Source organism: Piliocolobus tephrosceles, chromosome 2, assembly GCF_002776525.5.
Source record: "Piliocolobus tephrosceles isolate RC106 chromosome 2, ASM277652v3, whole genome shotgun sequence".
In the NCBI taxonomy this organism is placed as follows: Eukaryota; Metazoa; Chordata; class Mammalia; order Primates; family Cercopithecidae; genus Piliocolobus; species Piliocolobus tephrosceles.
This window is the reverse complement of record NC_045435.1, coordinates 100,055,522-100,077,366: the sequence shown is the minus strand read 5'-3', so window position 1 is coordinate 100,077,366 and position 21,845 is coordinate 100,055,522. Positions and strand designations below refer to the sequence as shown.

Sequence of the window (21,845 nt, the reverse complement as noted above, 5' to 3'; positions counted from 1 at the left end):
CCTCTGTCTCCTGGACTTAAGCAATCCTCTAACCTCAGCCTCCCGAGTAGTTGGGACCACAGGCACAGGCCACCACATCTGGTAGTCTTAAAATTGTTGTAGAGATGGGGTCTCCCTATATTTCCCAGGCTGGTCTCAAACTCCTGGGCCCAAGCAAGCCTCTCGCCTCGGCCTCCTAATGTGCTGGGATTACAGGTGTGAGCCACTGTGCCCAGCCCCCATATACTTTTGTTTTTTCTTTTTTTATTTATTTATTATACTTTAAGTTCTATGGTACGTGTGCACAATGTGCAGGTTTGCTACATATTAGAATGTCGATCATTAAACAGTCAGGAAACCACAGGTGCTGGAGAGGATGTGGAGAAATAGGAACACTTTTACACTGTTGGTGGGACTGTAAACTAGTTCAACCATTGTGGAAGACAGTGTGGTGATTCCTCAAGAATCTAGAACTAGAGATACCATTTGACCCAGCCATGCCATTGCTGGGTATATACCCAAAGGATTATAAATCATGCTGCCCCCATATACTTTAAAAAAATTATTAATGTTTTTATTGAGTTTTATTTTTTCAATATTTATTTATTTTAGACACAGGAGGTACCTGTGCAGGTTTTTCACCTAGGTAAACTCTACCTAGATAATAAGCGTAGTACCCAGTAGGTAGTTTTTCAACCCATACCCTCTCACATCCTCCCCACTCTAGTAGTTCACAGTGTCTACTGTTACCATGTTTATGTCCACGTGTGCTCAATGTTTAGTTCCCACTTGTAAGTGAGAACATGTGGCATTCGGTCTTCTGTTCCTGTGTTAATTCACTTAGAATTATGGCCCTCAGCTGCAACCATGTTGCTGCAGAGGACAAGATTTCATTCTTTTTTATGGCTATGTAGTATTCCATGGTGTATATATACCATCTTTTTTTAATCCATTCCACCATTGATGGGCACCTGGGTTGTTTCCGTGTCTTTGCTACTGTGAATAGTGTGGTGACGAACATACAAATGCATATGTCTTTTTGGTAGAGTGATTTATTTTCGTTTGTTTACATACCCAGTAAGGGGATTGCTGAGTCAAAACGGCAGCTCTGTTTTAAGTTCTTTGCCAAATATCCAAGCTGCTTTCCACTGTGACTAAACTAACTTACATTCCCAGCAATAGTGTATAAGCATTCCCTTTTCTCTGCAGTCTCATCAGCATCTGTTGTTTTTTGACTTTTATTTTTTTTGGAGACTGAGTCTTGCTCTGTCACCGAGGCTACAGTGCAGTGGCACAATCTCGGCTCACTGCAACCTCTGCCTCCCAGGTTCAAGCGATTCTCCTGCCTCAGCCTCCTGAGTAGCTGGGGTTACAGGTGCGCGCCATCATGCCTGGCTAATTTTTGTGTTTTTAGTAGAGGTGGGGTTTCAACATATTGGTCAGGCTGGTCTCGAACTCCTGACCTCATGATCTGCCCGCCTTAGCCTCCCAAAGTGCTGGGATTACAGGCATGAGCCACTGCTCCTGACCTTGACTTTTTAATAATAGTCATTGTGACAGGTTGGAGATGGTATCTCAATGTGGTTTTGATTTGCATTTCTCTGATGATTAGTAATAAGTACTTTCTCATGTTTTCTTGGCTGCTTGTATGTCTTCTTCTGAGAAGAGTCTGCTCATATACTTTGCCTACTTTTTAATGGGGTTTGTTCACTTTTGTTTGTTGATTTACATTCCCTGCAGATTCTGGATATTAGAATATGCATATTTTGCATATTGTCATATGCATAACTTGTGAATATTTTCTCCATATTTTTAGGTTGTCTGTTTACTCTGTTGGTAGTTTCTTTTGCTGTGCAGAATCTCTTTAGTTTAATTAGGTTCCACTTTCAATTTTTGTTTTTGTTGTAATTGCTTTTAGGGACTGCCAAAAATCCTTTGCCAAGGTTGACATTTAGAAGGGTATTTCCTAGGTTTTCTTTTAAGATTTTTATAGTTTGAGGTCTTACATTTAAATCTTTCATCCATTTTGAGTTAATTTCTGTACCCATATACTTTTATTTCTTCATCAGAACTTCAAAAATATCCAATATTCAGGACAAATCCAGGAAAGAAGCAACTGAATCATAGCTGAGTTTCCACTGAGAGAAGATGTGCCAGAGCCGTGACTTCTCCATGAGGATATGGTTTGCTGTTAGATCCTCGCTCTGTTAATTTGGCAGATGTTATCACGTGGGGTATTTGAAAGGACATATGCTTTGAGATGACACGATTGTCAAGTGAGATGAAGACACCTCCCAACAAAGCCTCATAGGATGAAATGTACATACCTCACACTTAGCACAGTACCTGGCATGCAGTAGGCAGGCGATGGTGTTAATCCCCCTTTCCTTCTTTGTTCAGGGTATGGGTAGTACTGGTTATGATGGAATTTGGCAATAAAGCTACCCATTGGGAGTGACACCCATAAGAACCAGCAGCACTGGTTGAAGCAGTCCATCTACAGGGTGGCTGCACTCTCTGAATTGGCTTGTAAAGATGTTGATGAAGTAATCTGGGAAGAGCCCAGGTGTGTCCAAGGTGTGGGGCAGCTTCCAAGAAAAAGACTGTACCTAATTAAAACTTAGCCTTCCGCTTATCACCCTGCCTTCAATTCAGGATTCAGGGTGTATGCCCGGCACTGGAGTCCAGCTAACCACCTGTATTGTTACCAGGTGTTCTGAAGTGACGATGCAATCTGTTTGCAGGCTATAAAAGGACAATCAGAGAGGAAGAACTTGTCAGCATTTGTCCAGCCCAGCTGGAGAGACACTAGGAGAGGCTTCGGTCTCCAGCACAAATTAACAAACGGGCTTCTGGCTTATACATCAGTTGCATGCATAGGGTCAGTGTACTCACCCCCAGCCCTGAGCAACTCTGGCTCCTCAGGAACCCTGAAGGTGTGACTGGCAAAGCTGAGGTCCTGGCTCAGGGGCTGCTTCCCTGAAAGGACTGCACCTACAGCATCCTTGACATCTTTTCATAAACCAGCACAACTGTGAGTATGAGATACGGCTTGAAGATCCTACCTGCCCCTTCTTATCTTTTAGAATTTCTTCGGGGAGGTACTAAGGGCAAACTGCATGCCAGGCACTTAGTGTATAAAATCCCCCCGGTCTTCACATCCATCCTGTGGATTAGCTGTAGCCTCAGAGAATGTGAGAAACCCATCCATGGACACAGCTGATGAGTGGCAGAGCTGGGATTTGAACCTCTGTGCTCTTAGCCATACCGCCATAGGGATTCGTGGAGGAAATCCCACTTTTGATGCTATAAGGCAGATTTGCCCTAAGAATATCTTTGATTCTGAAAATTTTTTTGATTTTTGATTCTAAACATTTTGATTTTTTTCCATACATTGTCTAAATATGGTTGATAAAAGTAAGAAAGAGAGGGAGATTCCAAACATAGGATACTTCAGGAAGGAGTCAAGGACAAACTGCCAAAAGGTAGCCCTGAGGCTAGCAGGTGGATTGGGAGCAGCAAATACTATCCTAATGACAGAGGAGACAGCTGCAAAAGTTGCAAGGACATAGAAAGTAAATGATGTGATTTATAGTTTTTGCCTTTACAGCTCCTGCAGGAAAAGTAACGCTCTGTTAGATACGTTCCCTGCCTTTTGCCTCAGGCATACTCTGTTCTTCCTTCAAGCCCCAGAGTGAATGTTACCCCCTCTAGGAAGCCTGTCTGGACTTCCCCAGCAGCACTAGTTTCTCCCCCTGGTGCATTCCTAGCATCCACACCTTGAGGGCAAGAATCATGCCTTCTTCTCTGAAGCCATGTAGGTTGGATGCGAACCCTGGCTGTAAGACCTCAGGCAGGCAATGTAACCTTTCTCTTCCTCAGGCTCTTTATCTGTACAATGGGAATAATAGTGGTACCTACAGGCCTTGGTTGGTCATGGGCTTACATGAGAGAAGGAACACAGAGTGTTTAGCACAGGGCTGTGCACACACTGAAGCATATCAGTGTCATATGTAGTGCTGGGCCTTGGCAGTTGATGGAGTAGATGTTTATTCAGTGTTTGTGGAAGGAAGAAAAGATAAAGGGAGGAAAGGGAAGAGAGAGAGAAACACACCAACTAGCTGCAGAGACCATCATGAACCAGGCAGCACCCACCTGGTATTTTGGAGCCAGGGCTGCTGTCCAGTTTTGTTAAGTACACACCCTGTCTCCTTAGGCCAAGACTTGGTACCTAGATTTCTAATTCTCTGGATGCCTAATCATGTGTGCTGTGTGTCTCCCAGCTCTGCAGCCAACAATGTCTCTCACCTGTCTGATCTCTCCTTGTTCTCAAATCAATAATCCTAAGTCACCACCCTGGATCACACCTGTGTCAGGATGTGGGCAGGCCAGGAAGCCCCCTCCTTCTCCCTCCTCACTCAAGGAAAATCAGCCTTGTTTCTCCCAGCCTGGTTCACCTGGAGATGCATCCATTCAAGTGTAACCAGAAAAAGGCCACTGGCAGAGTCTCATAAGAATCTGCACTGTGGGAGACAAAGTGAGGACCACAGGGTACAGTCACAGCACTGACAGCTGTCCTCGGACATTGTCTCTGGACGTCCTGTGCACCAGGACTGTGCTAAGCACCTTTGCATACTTCCCCTGATAAATTTGTATTGCAACCTCAGAAGATAAAGACTCCTTTTTACACAGGAGGAGCCTGAGGCTCCCAAGAGCTAGACCTGGGCTGTCTGATAAGGTACCCACATGTAACTCTTGAGCATCTTAAATGTGGTTAGTCCAAATTGGGGTATGCTATATTGTGAAACAAAGAATGTAAACTGTGCCTTTCATAATTTTTATGTTAGTCACATATTGAAATTATAATATTTTGGATTGATAGGTTAAGCAAAATATTGTTAAAATTAATATCATCTGTTTCTTTTTACTTTTTGAGTGCAGATACAAGAAATTTTAAAATTAAATTGTAACTTGCATTGTATTTCTATTAGACATTGTATTAAAATGTAACTTGCATTGTATTTCTATTAGACAGCACTGGATTCGACAAAGCCTAGATTGATCTATCTCCACAGCCTTGTTCTTCACTCCTGTGCTGAAACTAAACTCTGATGCTGGTACTAAAGTTGTTCCCATATATGATGGGAACCAAACACAAGTGTACCTGGGTTGGGCTTCTAGGGAAAGAGGATCTCCATTGTCTATCTACAGGCGGGTGCAACAGTGCATGTATACATATGCTGGGAGTGCCATTGTTGTAGGAATAAGGAAACAAAATGCTGTGTGGCACACCCAGTGTCACAGGCCCTCTGACCATGCAGTGAAAGAGGTGGAATTTAAACCCAAGACTGCCTGACCCCAAAGGCTGGACTCTTCCCCTGCTTCCTCTCCCGGGGTTCCCATACTCCACAGCCTAGGAGGAGGCTGACTCGGGTTGTTTGAGACTGGGTTGAAACCCAGGTGCGTGAGTGGTGGTGCACAAGTTCCATGTTAATGGATCTTTTTATCTATTTGAGTCCTGCCTTTTATTTTAGTTGCACTCACGGCCTTCACCTATATAAGTCTAATATATTCCTCAGGCCCCAGACCATTCTCCTCCTCTTTGTTCTGTGTCCTCAGGCCCCACATCCTTCTGTACATAGCTCAAGTTCAATTAATGTTTTTCTCCTCACTGGCTGAAGCTAAACTTCTGTTGTGCCCCAGATCTGAATGTCTGGTTTCTGTACCCATTTTCCTAGTATTGTTTCTATTTGAAAACAATGCCTATGGCCCACATCCATGGAGCTGGGATCTTTAGATTTGGGTTTTTCAATCAATCCTCAAAAAATATTTGCCTCCAGAAATTAATTAAGACTGTGCCTCAGTTAGTTTTGTGTAGTTATAACAGAATACCACAGACCAGGGAATTTATAATGAACAGAAATTGCTTTGGCTCAACGTTTTGGGGGCTGGGAAGTCTGAGATCGAGGGGCTGTACCTGGTGAGAGCCTTCATGCTGCATCATAACATGGCGGAATGCATCACATAGGTGAGAGGAAGAGAGAAGGGGACCAAATGCATCCTTTTATCAGCAAATCACTTCCAAGATAATGGCTCCACCCTCATGAACAAATAACTTCTTAAGGGCCCCAACTCTCAACACTGTTACACTGGGGTAAAGTTTCCACCATGTGAACTTTGGGGACATATTCAGACTGTAACAGACTGTATCTAATTATTCTTAAAAGTTTTATTAACCCTCAGTTCCCCCCAGAATCTTATCTCAGTTCCTGGCCTTTGTGGAGTTGCTCAGTAAGTGCTTGTTGAGTTATAAGTAACTATCAGGATTACACAATAGCCACCACTGTGTACTAGCAAGCACACAGATGGATGCAGCATTTCCTGAACTTATTTGAACACAGAATCCTTGGACAGGGACAGAAAGAGGGAAGAAGGGCTAGCAGTCAGGAGAGAGTTAGGGGGTGGTTACTCACCTCATGGACTAGGGCTTTATAGAATACCTTCCATGATAACCTCATCTAGAGGCTCCTTTCCCATTTTGTCTCTTTTCTCTCATGACAAACTACTGCTGATATGTGTTTTTCGTTGAAATAGAAAGTTTTTCAAAGATAATTGTCTTTTGTATGGTCCCAATAAGTAGAACCTTTCTGAACCACAAATAGAAGCTAAAAAAAAAAAAAAAAAAAAAGGCAACAGTCCCAACCAATGTGTTGCCACCCACCCGCCCTTCAATATCTTTCTTTTAGCAAGAGTATGGGGTTTTAGTCTCTTAATGAGTTTGCTTCCGTACATATGCATAAAAGGAAGAATAGGATTGAAATATGATGTGAGAACTTTCGGTATCTCTTTGACTTTTTCCTCTTAAGTAAAGTCATTGTTTAAAAATAAACTAAATGATGATTAGTGGAACATTTTCCACTCAGATGGCCAAAGTGCTTAACGAATCTCAACTGTGCTTCTGGCAGATGACTGAAGGGTTCCGCCACCTTCCTGATCTAACAAGGGCTTTGCACACAGACTGTCAGCCAGGACGTCTGAATTCACCAAGCACCACTGGGGCCTGAGAAAACTGTTAGAGTGTCCAAGGAGATCTCCACAGCAAAGGTGCCAGGGGACAGGGGAGAATGGGACAGTCGTCCATATTCCTATTCAGGAGGGGATATGCAAATCAGAATATAATCATAATAGCCTTGAACAAAAGTTATGATTCCTCTTGAAACAGTTGGGAAACTTAAATTTGTTTGTATGCACAGGTTGATATGAGGTTGCTCAAGGGTCTAAGGTTAGAATCATTGGCAAATTCTATCCAAAGTACTTTCTTAGGAAAATTCAAGTCCAGAATTCAAGGTCAACTTGTTTAGCCCTTCCAGTTATAAAAAGAACTGCTCAAGTCTGCCTTAAAGAGCCTCACAAGCCGGCCAGTCCCTACAGCTCCACAGACTGACCCATCCTGGGCCTTGTTCTCCACAAAATGGGTCTGCTCCTTCCCCTGGCACTCTGCACCCTCACCCTGTGCTGTGGAGCAAGGTCTCCGCCCCAGCCGGTCCTCAACCCCTGGCCTCTGCTCTCCCGAGGCTGCAATGACTCAGATGTGCTAGCAGTTGCAGACTTTGCCCTGCGGGACATTAACAAAGACAGAAAGGACGGCTATGTGCTGAGTCTCAACCGAGTGAACGATGCCCAGGAACACAGTCAGGCAAGTAATGACGGTCCCCACTCGGGCGGGGATGTGGGCAAGCTGGAGAGACTGGCCAGGGGGAGGGAACCCAGAGACACATGTTGGCAGGTGTTTTCCGTATTGGAAGCCCTGCCAGGAACACTCTGATCTCCTCTTCCAGGGTCAGCGACAATGCACTTATTGTTAGTAAAAACACGTGTTAACAGTGATCCTACTCTGACGCTTGTGTCGGATTCAGTGGTTTACAGGGTATCTCCACAAACATCCTTTGGCTTTCCCATAAAGCAGGGTTTTTTTGTGTGTGGTCTTTCTGGGTTTCTGCTTCCTGTGAAATGTGTTGTATTTCTCTACCCCTTCCCACAGGATGGCCTGGGATCTCTGTTCTATCTCACACTGGATGTGCTAGAGACTGACTGCCATGTGCTCAGTAAGAAGGCATGGCGAGACTGTGGAATGACGCCATTTTATCAATCAGTGAGTGCTTGTTTTTATAAACCGTTAAGGGCCCTATGGAAAGCAAGTAAGTGCCCTCTTTCTACAGGGTAAAGGGTGCTCAATGTCTGCCATCTTTTAAATGGCCCACTTTATAATCTTCTGGCAGGTGCTCATGAGCTTATTCTAATGCTCTAGACGGAACAAAGTATAACTCATGAGACGGATTTCTGAGAAGTCCCACTGGGGTCGTGCAGAACAGAATGGAAAAGTTGCTCCCAAGTTTTTTATTTTTTATTTTATTTTTTTACCTCCAAGACCTTCCGTTAGGCTCTGAACCAGTGTTTAAATTGTGAGAAAAAGACCTGAGGCGTGAATATTCTGGACTTGGGGTTAATGTAGACTGCAGAAGTGATGGAGGTAGAGCTTTGTCTATTTGTTTTATTTTCCTTTGTTTTAATAAACACCGATGGCAAGTTTGAGGGGAGGAAAATGGATGATATGCGGTATGAAAGCTCTCAAGGGTGCCGTGTAAGGATTTCCTGAAACCACAGAACATAAAGGGCCTCAGAATTAATCTTTTGAAGATGATCATAGAAGAGACTTGAAAATAGATAATCCATTTCATTTGATTCTTAATTATCCTGGGAAGATTTTCATTAATTGACATAAAACTTTACAACATGAATGCAGGATAGTGATATAAATGTTTAGAAGCAAATTATTTGATCAAGATATTTTTCCTAATCATGTAACCAGTTGGTCAAACTGCACCCACCTTGATTTTGAAAAGTGAATATCCTGTTGTGAATTATACTTGTTATGGTGACACTAGCTACTAAAACACACACACAAAAAGTGTATACTGACTCTAACATGATAGAAGTCCATTTCTCACGCATGGAAAGTTGAAAGTAGAAGTTCCTGATTAGATGCGGGCTTTGCTCCAGGGGTAATTTGAGATCCAAGTTTATTCCACACTGTGGCTCTAGACTCTGCCAGCCTCAGCTCACGACTTTCATGGTTACCTGCTCATCTGTATCAAGCTGTGCACAGAGAAAGAGCGTAGAGGACAGTGAGAACGTGGGAGACCCTTATGAGCCAGATCTGGAACTGGTTACACCTCATTTCTGCTCACCTTCCTGTGGTTAGAACTCAATTATACACAGTCACACCTGTTGGGGAGGATGGGAAACATATTCTAGCTGGGTCCTAGGAAAAGGTTAAACAGTTTGATCATCAACTGCAGTTCCTCCCAGCCAAAACCACAGAATTTGTTCTTAAGTTTCTAATTACTTTAAAAGAAAATGTCTGACTTTAATTTTGGAGGTATTTTAAAAACTCATAATTGCATTCACTATGTCATAAAATGTATTTGTTGGTTTCAGGTTTATGGTCAATGCAAAGCAATATTTTATATCAACAAACCCAGTAGAGTTGTCTATTTAGCTGCTTATAACTGTACTCTTCGCCCAGGTAAGCAATCACTATGATTTTGTTAGTTTTTTTTTTTTTTTAATTTTTTTTATTATACTTTAAGTTCTAGGGTACATGTGCATAACGTGCAGGTTTGTTACATATGTATACTTGTGCCATATTGGTCTGCTGCACCCATCAACTCGTCAGCACCCATCAATTCGTCATTTATATCAGGTATAACTCCCAATGCAATCCCTCCCCCCTCCCCCCTCCCCCTTCCCCATGATAGGCCCCGGTGTGTGATGTTCCCCTTCCCGAGTCCAAGTGATGTCATTGTTCAGTTCCCACCTATGAGTGAGAACATGCGGTGTTTGGTTTTCCGTTCTTGTGATAGTTTGCTAAGAATGATGGTTTCCAGCTGCGTCCATGTCCCTACAAAGGACGCAAACTCATCCTTTTTTATGGCTGCATAGAATTCCATAGTGTATATGTGCCACATTTTCTTAATCCAGTCTGTCACTGATGGACATTTGGGTTGATTCCAAGTCTTTGCTATTGTGAATAGTGCCGCAATAAACATACGTGTGCATGTGTCTTTATAGCAGCATGATTTATAATCCTTTGGGTATATACCCAGTAGTGGGATGGCTGGGTCATATGGTATTTCTAGTTCTAGATCCTTGAGGAATTGCCACACTGTTTTCCATAATGGTTGAACTAGTTTACAATCCCACCACCAGTGTAAACGTGTTCCTATTTCTCCACATCCTAATAAAGGATGGAAAAGAGTACTTAGCCAGGTCTGTGCCAAGAGTGTGTAGGGTATCTCTCATTCTTATTTGCTGTTTATTCTTTTTTTTTGTGAGGCAGAGTCTCGCTCTGTTGCCCCGGGTGGAGTGCAGTGGCCGGCTCTCAGCTCACTGCAAGCTCCGCCTCCCGGGTTTACGCCATTCTCCTGCCTCAGCCTCCCGAGTAGCTGGGACTACAGGCGCCCGCCACCTCGCCCAGCTAGTTTTTGTATTTTTAGTAGAGACGAGGCTTCACCGTGTTATCCAGGATGGTCTCGATCTCCTGACCTCGTGATCCGCCCGTCTCGGCCTCCCAAAGTGCTGGGATTACAGGCTTGAGCCACCGCGCCCGGCCTATTTGCTGTTTATTCTTAATGCCAATTTCTTAATATTTCCAGTACTTACCTCCTTACTGAAGTTCATCCTATATTGCTCCTCTTCCCACAATAAATCTTACTCAATTACCTCTACATTTATATGCTGCATCAGATCTTAAATTTTCAGTCTGATATAAATGGTATAATTTCTATGACTGTTCCTCAGGCTTCCTTTCTTACTATCTCTGCCATTATTTCCCAGACTACACCAACTCTACACTCCATTCTACTGGATGCCACACTGTTTTCTGAACATGCACTGCACTTTCCAGGCTCTGCATCTTGCTTGTGCCTTGTGCCTCTCCCTCTGCTAAGCATGGCCTCCCCGATGACCTCTGACCTTGAAACACACCCATTCTTTAAGGACCACCACCGCTTCTTCCACAGTGTTCTCTATTCTAGAAAGGAATGGTGCTTTTGTAATCTGCATTCCTATACAACTTTGTCTAAACTATACTCAGGGAACACATAATGCACAGCCTTGATTCGGGGGTCGCATATCTTATATCATGTAGAATAGTTTCTCCTTTCTTCCTTCGGTTGCACCCTTCCTCAGTTCCCACCAAGTAGAAGGTGTCAGTAATGTTGTTAAGTAAATAATTGGACTAGAAATGAAGCTGAAACTTAATGACACTTGAAATATGCACGTGCATTCATTTGGGACCTTCCTTTTTTCAAGGGAACGTCTTTGGAAAGAGAGCATCCACAGTGCGGGAAAACAGAATTTGGTCCCCTGTCGAACAACTACATGTGTGTCGCTCCCCTGGTGGATCCCATGCAAGTGTAGATTCTGATTCCATAGGTCTGGGTCAGGGCCTGAGATCCTGCATCTCTAATAAGCTCCAGGAGATACGAATGCTGCTGGTTGCTTTGAATAACAAGGCAAGCGAGCAAATATTTTGTTAGGCACAGTTTAAGGTTCCTGGTTGTGAAGGCAAGATTCACCTAAAATAAATTAGAACAGAAAATAGTAAACAGTCAGGACTTAAATGGAAGTCATAGGCATCAGAGCTATGGGAGATCAGGAAGTGACAGGTGGTGATAATTCAGGAATGACAAGCTGTGGATGTAAGTCCCCCATTATCTCCACCAGTCCCCAAGTGCATGCAGATAAATACAGAATTACTAAAAACAATGTGTTTGCTCTGCAAAAGCAGCTTCAAGATAAATTCTGTATCCTGACTTTCACACTAGGCTTGCTGCCCTCAGCTCCTCCCAAACAGAAATCTGGCTGTGCTTGGGGTGATCATTCTATCCAGTCACACAATGACTTGACCAATTTTGTTTTCGGGCTCACTTGCATTTTTCTTCTTAAAAACAAAATTATTTATTTTTATTTTTTATTGATAAATAATAGTTGTACATATTTATAGCATATATCGTGATATTTCCATATATATACTGTATTGTGATCAGATTAGGTTATTAGTATACCCATCATCTCAAACCTTTATCATTTCCTTGTGTTGGGAATATTCAATATCCTGCTTCTAGCTATTCGAAATTTTATCTTGTTGTTAACTGTAGTCATCCTACAGTGGTCTAGAGCACTTGAATTTATCCCCCTATCTAGCTGTAATTTTGTATCCTTTGACAGATCTCACTTGCATTTCTAACCCAACAGGGTGCGCTTCCACCTTCTACTATGTCTTTCACTTATCCATACATTCTACAAGCATTTACTAAGCACTTCCTATGTATCAGATATGATGTTCAGTGTTAGGAACTGAAAGGTAAATAAGATATGGTAGTAATGAAATCCCAACCTCTGAAGACACTCAGTCTACTTTACAGAGTCAATAATGAGAAAAGATATTGAACTAGTTGGAGGAAAAGGTCCTATTTAACACACTGTATTACGTGTCTTTGAACAAAATTCTCAGGGTAAATGTGTGTGAGATGAAAACTTTGCTTTGGTCTCTTTTTTAATTGTGAAAGTAATACACGGTCATTATAGAAAACACTGCTGACAGTTAACTTCTATTCCAGAAAATGTCTTCCTCGCCCCATCCTTAACTCTTTATAGTCATATGATTTATTGAAAATTAATAATATTTAAAAACTTATGTTATTGGCATCAACAGTTTCAAAACGAAAGATTCACAGGACATGCCCTGACTGCCCAGCACCCATATCCACTGACCTTTTCAGTGACCAAGTGCTGGAGGCTGCCACTGAGTCTCTTGCGAAATACAACAATGAGAGCACATCCAAGCAGTATTCTCTCTTCAAAGTCACCAGGGCTTCTAGCCAGGTAAGGCTAAACTGCTCAAGCCAATTACACAGTGTGTCTCATAACTGTTGCTGTAGGTTCCTAAGCTGGGAGGAGAATGTCAAGGCCCTCATTTTGATTAGAACCAAAATATCTTTCTCTACTTTCCCCACTTTGATAGACCTGATGCCCATTCTATCATGCTTCAGTTTCTAAGTGATTCCATGGCATTTCTACAAGAGTCAGGTGGCTTGATTTTGCTTCCCTAACCTTAAGGCAAGAAGAGAAATGAACTCCTAGTCTCCTTGGGGGACTGTCCATAGGTTTACCACTTACTGCTATATTCTCAAATGTGACTGATCATGGACCATTTTACAACATCACTTTTACTCTATTTTAAGGCCTAGAGTGGGTGTTAAATTTTATGGATTAGGGAAAATGAAGACTCATTTGTATTTAAATTATGTTGATTTCTTTCCTTTTTTTCCTCTCTCTCTCCCTCTCTGTCTATTTCTTTCTTTTTACTTTTTGAGACAGAGACACTCTGTCACCTAGGGTGGACTCAAACTGTCCTTGTACCTCAGCCTCTCAAATAGCTGAGACTCCAGGTGCATACCACCACACCTGGCTAATTTTGTATTTTTTGTAGAGATTGGGTATCACTATGTTGCACAGGCTGGTCTCGAACTCCTGGACTCAAAACAATCCACCCGCCTTGGTCTCCCAAAGTGCCGGGATTACAGGCATGAACCACTGTACCTGGCCTGATATTTCTTTCATAAGCAGAAAAATCTAAAAGATAATTCTACATAAGGAAAAATAAATCAAAAGAAGGTGTTTAGGGCCCATTCAAATCTTAAAGAAGGGAAGAAAGGTGTGAGATTATGTTTTCTTAATAACTAAATCATGGTACATGGTTTGATCAGTGCGGGGATTTGCAGAACAACAGATATGTGCCTTGACAATGCCTCTGGTGACATGTTGTTTCTGTAGATATAATGCTGTCAAACCTGAGTCTTCTCCCCAGGCAGAAATGTTTGATTTTTACATCTCAGCTCTTGTCTCATAACAGTGGGTGTTTGGCCCTTCTTACTTTGTGGAATACTTAATTAAAGAATCACTGTGTACCAAATCCCAGATCAGCAGCTGTTCACTTCAGTCCTCCAACTCTGTGGTGAGTTTTCCTGAATGTCTTCATAATTTGAGTGTTCACAGATCATCTCTAAGTGTTTGTGGAGCATAAATTACATATGAGGTGTCATAAGGCATGAGATGCTTTTCTTCCTCTCAAGGAGCAAGTTAGACTGGTTAGAGATTAGACAGATCCAGACTGCTTTCAATTGTAAGTGCAATTTTCATCAGCAGTTGCAAAAGTGATTATATAGAGCTGTAAAACACAGACATCTCAGTGATGGGTAATGGCCCTGCTTTGGTCTAACGCAATCCAGTTACGTTTGTAATACAGCATGGTGTTCCATTTCTTGGACCACTCTTTAAGGACAAAGTCAAATAGGCCTTCATTCAAAGAGGCATCCAAAAAGGAAAGTATGCCTTGAAGCCATCTGAAACACAACTGGTGGGAATTTAACCTGGCACAATGTGTTGGAGTGCAACTGGGCAAAATGCACCAACAATACTTTTCCTCTCATTTACTTACAGTAACAGCTTTATTAAGAAATAATTCATACATTGTAAAATTCATCCATTTAAGGTGTACAGTTCAGCAGTTTTTAGTATGTTCACAGAGTTGTGCCACCATCACCACTTTCTTATTTTAGATATTTTCATCAGCCTAAAAAGAAACCTCATGCCCACTAACAGTCATTTCCCATTGCCACCTTACCAAGCCCCTGGAAACCACTTACCTACCTTCTGTTTCTATGGCTTTGCCTATTCTGGATATTTCATGTAAATGGAATCCTACAGCATATGGTCTTTTGTTTCTGGCTTCTTTCACTTAGCATAGTGTTCTAAAGCTTCTCCATCTATAAATAGGTGTAGTTTTACCTCTTCCTTAGTAAATAATATTTTATTGCATGGATATTGTTTATTGTTTATCCATCTATCAGTTGATAGACATTTGAGTTGTTTCCTGCTATGAACAAGTGTACAAGTTTTTATATACACATATGTTTCCATTTCTCTTGAGTGTATACCTTAGAGTGGAGTTTTTGTTATATGAAAAACAACTACAACAACAACAAAAACCCTCCATGTTTAACCCTTTCACTGCTATACTGTTTTCCACTGTGACTGCGTCAGTTTTGCAATCCCATCAACAATGTATGAGGGTTTCAATTTCTCTACATCTTTGCCAACACCTATTATGATCTTTCTTTTGGTTATAGCCATCCTACTGGGCATGAATTGGTATCTCATCATGATTTTTATTTACATTTTCCTAATAACTAATGATGTTGAGCATCTTTTATTGTGTTTATTATCTATTAGTATGTTTTCTTTGGGAAAACGTCTATACAAATCATTTGCCCACTTAAAATCCAGTTGCTTGTCTTTTCATTGTTGAATAATAAGAGTCTTTACATATTCTGGATACAATGTCCTTATCAGATACATATTTTTAAGTATTTTCTCTCATTCACTGGGTGGTCTATTCACTTTCTTGACAATGTTCTTTGAAATAGAGAAGTTTTAAATTTTGATGAAGTTCTATTTTTATATATTTTTTCTTATTTTGAATGTGCTTTTAATGTCATATCTAAGAAATCATTGCCTAATCCATAATCACCAAGATTTCCATGTGTAAAAATGCAAGGGATCCAGAATGCCAAAATAATCTTAAACAACAACAACAAAAAAAAAATAGGAAGACATACCTCCCAAACTCAAAACCTACTACAAAGCTACAGTATTTAAGAAAATGTCTTGGTGGTATGAGAATGATATGTAGATCAATGGAATAAAATTGAAAGTAAAGAAATAAGCCCCTATAGGTAGGCCTATGACACATTTTGAGTTTTTGTACATGTGTGAGGCAGGGAGTTCAACTTCATTCTTTTGCATACGAACATCCAATTTTTCCAGCACTATTTGTTTAAAAACTATTCTTTCTCCCATGTCGTTGTCTTGGCATACTTCTTGAAGATCAATTGACCATAAATGTAAGAGTTTATTTTTTAATCTCAATTTTATTCCATTGATCTACACTTCTAAGCTTATACCGGTATAACACTGTCTTGAATACTATATAGCTTTGTAATACGTTTTGAGATTGGAACATTTAAGTCCTCCTATTTGTGCTTCTTGTTCAAGATTGCTTTGGGTATCCTGAATGCCTTGAATTTTTGCGCTGATTTTAGGACCAGTGTGCCAATTTCTATTTTTAAAAAGGCATTTGGAAATTTGATACATTTGATTGTATTGAATCTGCACATCCACGTCAAAAGTACTGTCATCTTAACAACATTAAGTTTTCAAATCCATGAATATGCGGTATCTTTCCATTTGTTTAGAACTCATTTAATTTCTTTCGACAAAGTTTTGTAGTTTTCAGTGTACAAACTTTTCATTTATTTTGGTCAATTTACTCTCTGAATATTTTGTTCTCTTTGATGCTAATGTAATGAAACTGTCTTCTTAATTTCATTTTTGGATTGTTCATTGAAAGTGTGTACAAAGACAACTGATTTTTTATATTGATCTTATATGCTGTAACCTTGATGAACTCATTTATTAGTTCTAATAGTTTGCTAGTGGATTTCTTAGGATTTTCTATATGATCATGTCACCTGGAAAGAGATAGCTTTTTACCTCTCCCTTTTAAATCTGGATGCCACATGTGTTCCCAGCCTCTAGGGCTCACATGTTCAGCACACTCATAAACTCCCTTTGTGATCCACTCTAGTGTCAGCACCAGGTAGGCCTGTGAACTTTGGTAGCTCAGCAAATCCTAGCTAGGGTGGGAGTGGCCAGGTCTCCTTGGTGCAAGTACCTGTAATTTCTCCAGAAGGTTCTCTGAGAGCCCCTCCTCTTTGTGACTTAGTGATGAAGAGAAGGAAAAGGCTGAAGCACCATTTCCCAGACGCTTCATACTTTAATGGATTTTCCCATTTTAAGGAATTTCTAGTCTTTTTTTCATATGCTCTGGAGCTGAGTGACAGAATAATATTTAGGCAATCTGTTTAGACACTTTTTTCTTTTTGTGGATTTAAGGATACAAGTGCAGTTTTCTTACATGAATATATTGCATAGAGGTTAAGTCTGGGCTTTTAGTGTATCCATCACTCAAATAGTGTACATTGTATTCAGGGTGGGGTTTTTTTGTTTTTTGTTTTCTGTGTTTTTTTTTCAGACCAAATCTTGCTCTGTCACCCAGGCTGGAGTGCAGAGGCGCAATCTCAGCTTACTGTAAACCTCCACCTCCTGGGTTCAAGCGATTCTCCTGCCTCAGCCTCCCAAGTAGCTGGGACTACAGGCACCTGCCACCTCACCTGGCTAATTTTTGTATTTTTAGTAGACACAGGGTTTCACCATGTTGACCAGGCTGGTCTCCAACTCCTGACCTTAAGTGATCCGCCTGCCTCAGCCTCCCAAAGTGCTGGGATTACAGGCATGAGCCACTGTGCCCAGCTCAGGATGGTATTTCATCCCTCACCACCCTCCCACCTTTTGGAGTCTTCAGTGTCTGTTACTCCACTTTGTGTCCATGTATACCCTTTCTTTAGCTACCACTTTTAAGTGAGAACATGTGGGTTTTGGCTTTTTGTTTCTGAGTCATTTCACTTAGGATAATGGCCTCCAGTTCCAGCCATGTTGATGCAAAGGACATGATATCATTCTTTTTTATAGCTGAGCAGTGTTTCATGGTGTGTGCGCACACACACACACATCACATTTTAATCTAATCATCCATTGATGGACACAATATTGGCTTCACATATTTGCTATTATGAATAGTGCTGTGATAAATATACAAGTGCAGTTGTCTTTTTCTTATAGTAGTTTCTTTTTTGGTGAGGGTCGGGGGATAGATAACCAGTAGTGGGATTGCTGGATCAAATGGTAGTTCTATTTTTAGTTTATTTTTAGACAATTTTAGTAAATTTTATGCGGATATACTTAAGAGCTCTTCTTTAGAAATTGAGGCAACATTTTTTTTTTTTTTTTTTTTTGAGACGGAGTCTCGCTCTGTCGCCCAGGCTGGAGTGCAGTGGTGCGATCTCGGCTCACTGCAAGCTCCGCCTCCAGGGTTTACGCCATTCTCCTGCCTCAGCCTCCCGAGTAGCTGGGACTACAGGCGCCCGCCATCTCGCCCGGCTAGTTTTTTGTATTTTTTTAGTAGAGACGGGGTTTCACCGTGTAGACCAGCATGGTGTTGATCTCCTGACCTCGTGATCCACCCGTCTGGGCCTCCCAAAGTGCTGGGATTACAGGCTTGAGCCACTGCGCCCAGCCGAGGCAATATTTTATTGTAATATTCTATTTATGCTTGAAAATATACACACTGTATGACTCTAAAACTCCTCTTCTAAGAATTTATCCTAAGGAAGTAACTAGGAATACATGAAAAGATGTAGCTTCAATGTTTAAATAACAGAAAAATTAGATTCAACCTAGCTGTCCAACAAAAGAGAGCTTGTTAAACATCACAGAGGAATACTAGGTAGCCATTATTTTAAAAACCCTAGAAGACCATTCAATGCCATAAAAGGGTTTTTACAATATATTGTTAAGTGACAAAATAGAGTTATAAAGTAATAAATATAATATGACTCTATTTTGTAGAAGAAAAATGTATATGCATAGGAAAAAAGATTGGAAGAAAAGAAATCAAATCACTGAAGGTAACAAGTATCTTTCAGACAATTTAGAGGTCTTTATATTCTTTTGTTTATCTATATTCTAACCATTACATTTGTAATAAGGAAACAAAGCTACTTTACTTTAAAGTAAAGAGAAATTTAAGGAGCTGAGAGTGGTTTTGTCTGAGAGGAGAAATCTCAGGTGGAACATACTTAAAGGGCTGCTACATAAAAGATGAAAACACGTTTTCTAGCTGACCCAAGGGTAGAACTAAAGCCAAGAGGTAGAATCTGTATAGACATAACTTTCCACTCAACACAAAGAAATTTTTTAGTAAACAGAGTTTCATTCCTCAAGAAATACTGAGTTTCTCATTATTTGAAGCAATTTAGCCTAATTTGGATGATTTCTTGGTAGGGGTGATCTAGAAAGAATTGACTATGTATGTACCCATTACATAGTAGAAGCATACAAATGTTGATTGGCTGTGTATCTACACAAGCAGAAAGCTAGTTGATTTCCATCTGTGATCACTGGTAATACTCACATGACATTGTATTTTCTCTGTCATTTAGCCTGCTGGTCTTTGCAAAGGTTCTCTGACCCGAAGACACTGGGAAAAGTTTGTCTCTGTGACTTGTGACTTCTTTGAATCACAGGTATTTTTCAATCTAATTGCCTGTCTTTCTGTGAAGAAGAGCAGATTATCGATAGTTACCTACCACCAACTTACCCCGCTTCCTTTGATTTTCCCAACCACCTTGCTCACCACTTTCCGCAGGCTACCCTGAGGCCACACCCACAGGATAGCTAGTCAAAGACCTGTTAAGCCTTGTTTTAGTCACAATATGGTCCTGCAGAATAAGCCAGACAAATTCAGAAACAGAGAACTACTGGCTTGGATGTGATTCAAGCCTCTGAGACATTAAATTAAGTGTCCCAAAGAAACCTTACCTCAAGCCACAGGGAGAAGTTATTTCCAAGAAAATGTTCAATCCCTTTCCAGAAGTGTTTATTGCACACTTATTATAAGGTAGCCTGGTATATTTGAGAGGCAGTTTATATTTGAGGTGTATTTGTGCCTGGTATATTTAAGGCCGTTGAAATGGGACACTTGGGATCCAGTTTTGCTCTGGTACCTGTGAGCTGTATAACAAGCACATACTTACCTATTTGAGTTTTGGTTGCCTCATTTATAAAATGGGATTGCAACACTGCATCAGTCCAATTCTTGTGAGAAGCAAATGAAAGGACCTGAATGAAGGGTGCTATACAAGGCCTGGTGCAGAATAAACAATCAAGGAAAGGCACCTGCTGCTGCCATTACTGGGAACAGAAAGATAGCTTGCTGGAGACTTCGAGTGAGTCATTGAACTGCTCTGGGCCATTATTCAGCTCTAAAATTGTGAGACTCACAGTCTCACAGTCAAGTTTCTACAGGTCTTGGTTCCCCCAGCCCTTATCTGTTTTGTTTTTTAACCCTTTCACCAGGAGGCCCATCCCTCTACCCAGTCTCCCTTTAAAATGTTTCAACAGAAGGGCACAGATCAGCTTAGGCTGGTACTAGGCATGGGAGGACTTTCCCTGTGGAACTCTGCATTTAAAAATGTTCTCGTTCCAGGCTCCAGCCGCTGGAAGTGAAAACTCTGCTGTTAACCAGAAACCTATAAACCTTTCCAAGGTGGAAGAATCCCAGCAGAAAAACACACCCTCCACAGACTCCCCCTCCAAAGCTGGGCCAAGAGGATCTGTCCAATATCTTCCTGACTTGGATGATAAAAATTCCCAGGAAAAGGACCCTCAGGAGGCCTTTCCTGTGCATCTGGATCTAACCACGAATCCCCAGGGAGAAACCCTGGATCTTTCCTTCCTCTTCCTGGAGCCAATGGAGAAGAAGGTGGTTGTCCTGCCTTTCCCCAGAGAAAAAGTACACACTGCTGAGTGCCCAGGGCCAGCCCAGGATGCCAGCCCTCTTGTCCTTCCGCCGTGAGACTCACACAGAATCTTCTGTAGGGGTATGGTGCACCCATGAAATGGGAGGCGCTGGGGACAATGGACAGAGACAGAGCGTGCACATGTAGAGAGTGGCTAATGAAGGACACCTTTTTGACTCTTCTTCGCCTCAGCATGTTGACTGGGATTGGAAATAATGAGACTGAACCCTCTGCTTGGGCTGCACTCTACCCTGTACACTGCCTTGTACCCCGGGCTGCATCCCCTCCTAAACTGAGCAGTCTCATGCCATGGAGAGATGCCTCTCTTATGTCTTCAGCCACTCACTTATAAAGATACTTATCCTTTCAGCAGTATATATGTGCTGAAATCTCAGCATGAAAGCATTGCATGAGTAGAGACACTTCCCTAACACCAGGAGGCATGAGAAACTAATGCCCAGCACAGTTTCAGTCCCTAAATTCCCTTTAATTCCAGGACAGGTATTAGCTGCATAGGGCCCATACCATTTCCAAACCTCTACCTCTTTTCATCTGTCTGGAAGTCTCCAGGTCTCAACAGTGGGGTAATTCACTCAGAGCTGGGGGCACATGGAAGAGAAGTGCACATGTGGCCTGTGCTAGACACTGTGGGAGCAGCAGACCGTGACAGTTCTCATTACTGTTACAATTTCTCTAGGACAGATAGAGGAGGGTCCATCATAGCATTCAATTATAGTCTACGTTTTCCATCTTTCAAACACTGCAGGACCAGTTTCCCCTCATTCAGTAATACATATGCGCACATGCACACATGCACACCAGATAGGACCTTGGACATTTTGACAGAGAATTTGCAGACGCAGCTATTGTCCTCTATCCTGGCGGCTATTAGAAGAGGCACACAGGTCTCGGCGTAATTAGCATAAGAGAAGTAGACAATATTCACACTCTGTTCCTCTTATCTACTTCTCATAAGAAGGAAGTGATTATGTGAGGGTGTCATGTGGGGTCTTACACCCTGTTGGTCAGGGTCTGAAAGAAGCAGAATTGTACTCAGGTGACTCAACTAAAAAGACTTCAGTTGGCCCAGCATGTTGGCCCACGCCTGTAATCCCAGCACTTTGGGAGGCTGAGGCAGGCAGATCACTGGAGGTCAGGAGTTCGAGACCAGCCTGGCCAACATGGTGAAACTCTGTCTCTGCTAAAAATATAAAAATTATCCAGGCATGGTGGTACACGTCTGTAATCCCAACTACTTGGGAG

The 21,845-nt window shown here is 41.6% G+C and overlaps 1 protein-coding gene across 6 annotated transcripts; it reads left to right on the top strand.

The window, feature by feature from the left end:
* The first annotated feature begins 7,348 nt into the window (after positions 1-7,348).
* Positions 7,349-21,015, top strand: FETUB (fetuin B). Of its 6 annotated transcripts, none has more exons than XM_023187645.1 (7): positions 7,349-7,675; positions 8,021-8,131; positions 9,478-9,565; positions 12,758-12,927; positions 13,958-14,059; positions 19,224-19,307; positions 20,270-21,015. In XM_023187645.1, the coding sequence occupies exons 1-7, from the start codon at positions 7,451-7,453 to the stop codon at positions 20,636-20,638; spliced, it is 1,149 nt and encodes a 382-aa protein (XP_023043413.1). In that variant the 5' UTR covers positions 7,349-7,450; the 3' UTR covers positions 20,639-21,015. The 6 variants fall into 6 exon arrangements, with proteins under 6 accessions (XP_023043413.1, XP_031790919.1, XP_031790918.1 ...); XM_031935058.1 differs by having other exon boundaries at positions 7,389-7,679; XM_031935059.1 differs by lacking the exon at positions 9,478-9,565 and having other exon boundaries at positions 7,382-7,675.
* Positions 21,016-21,845: the final 830 nt, after the last annotated feature.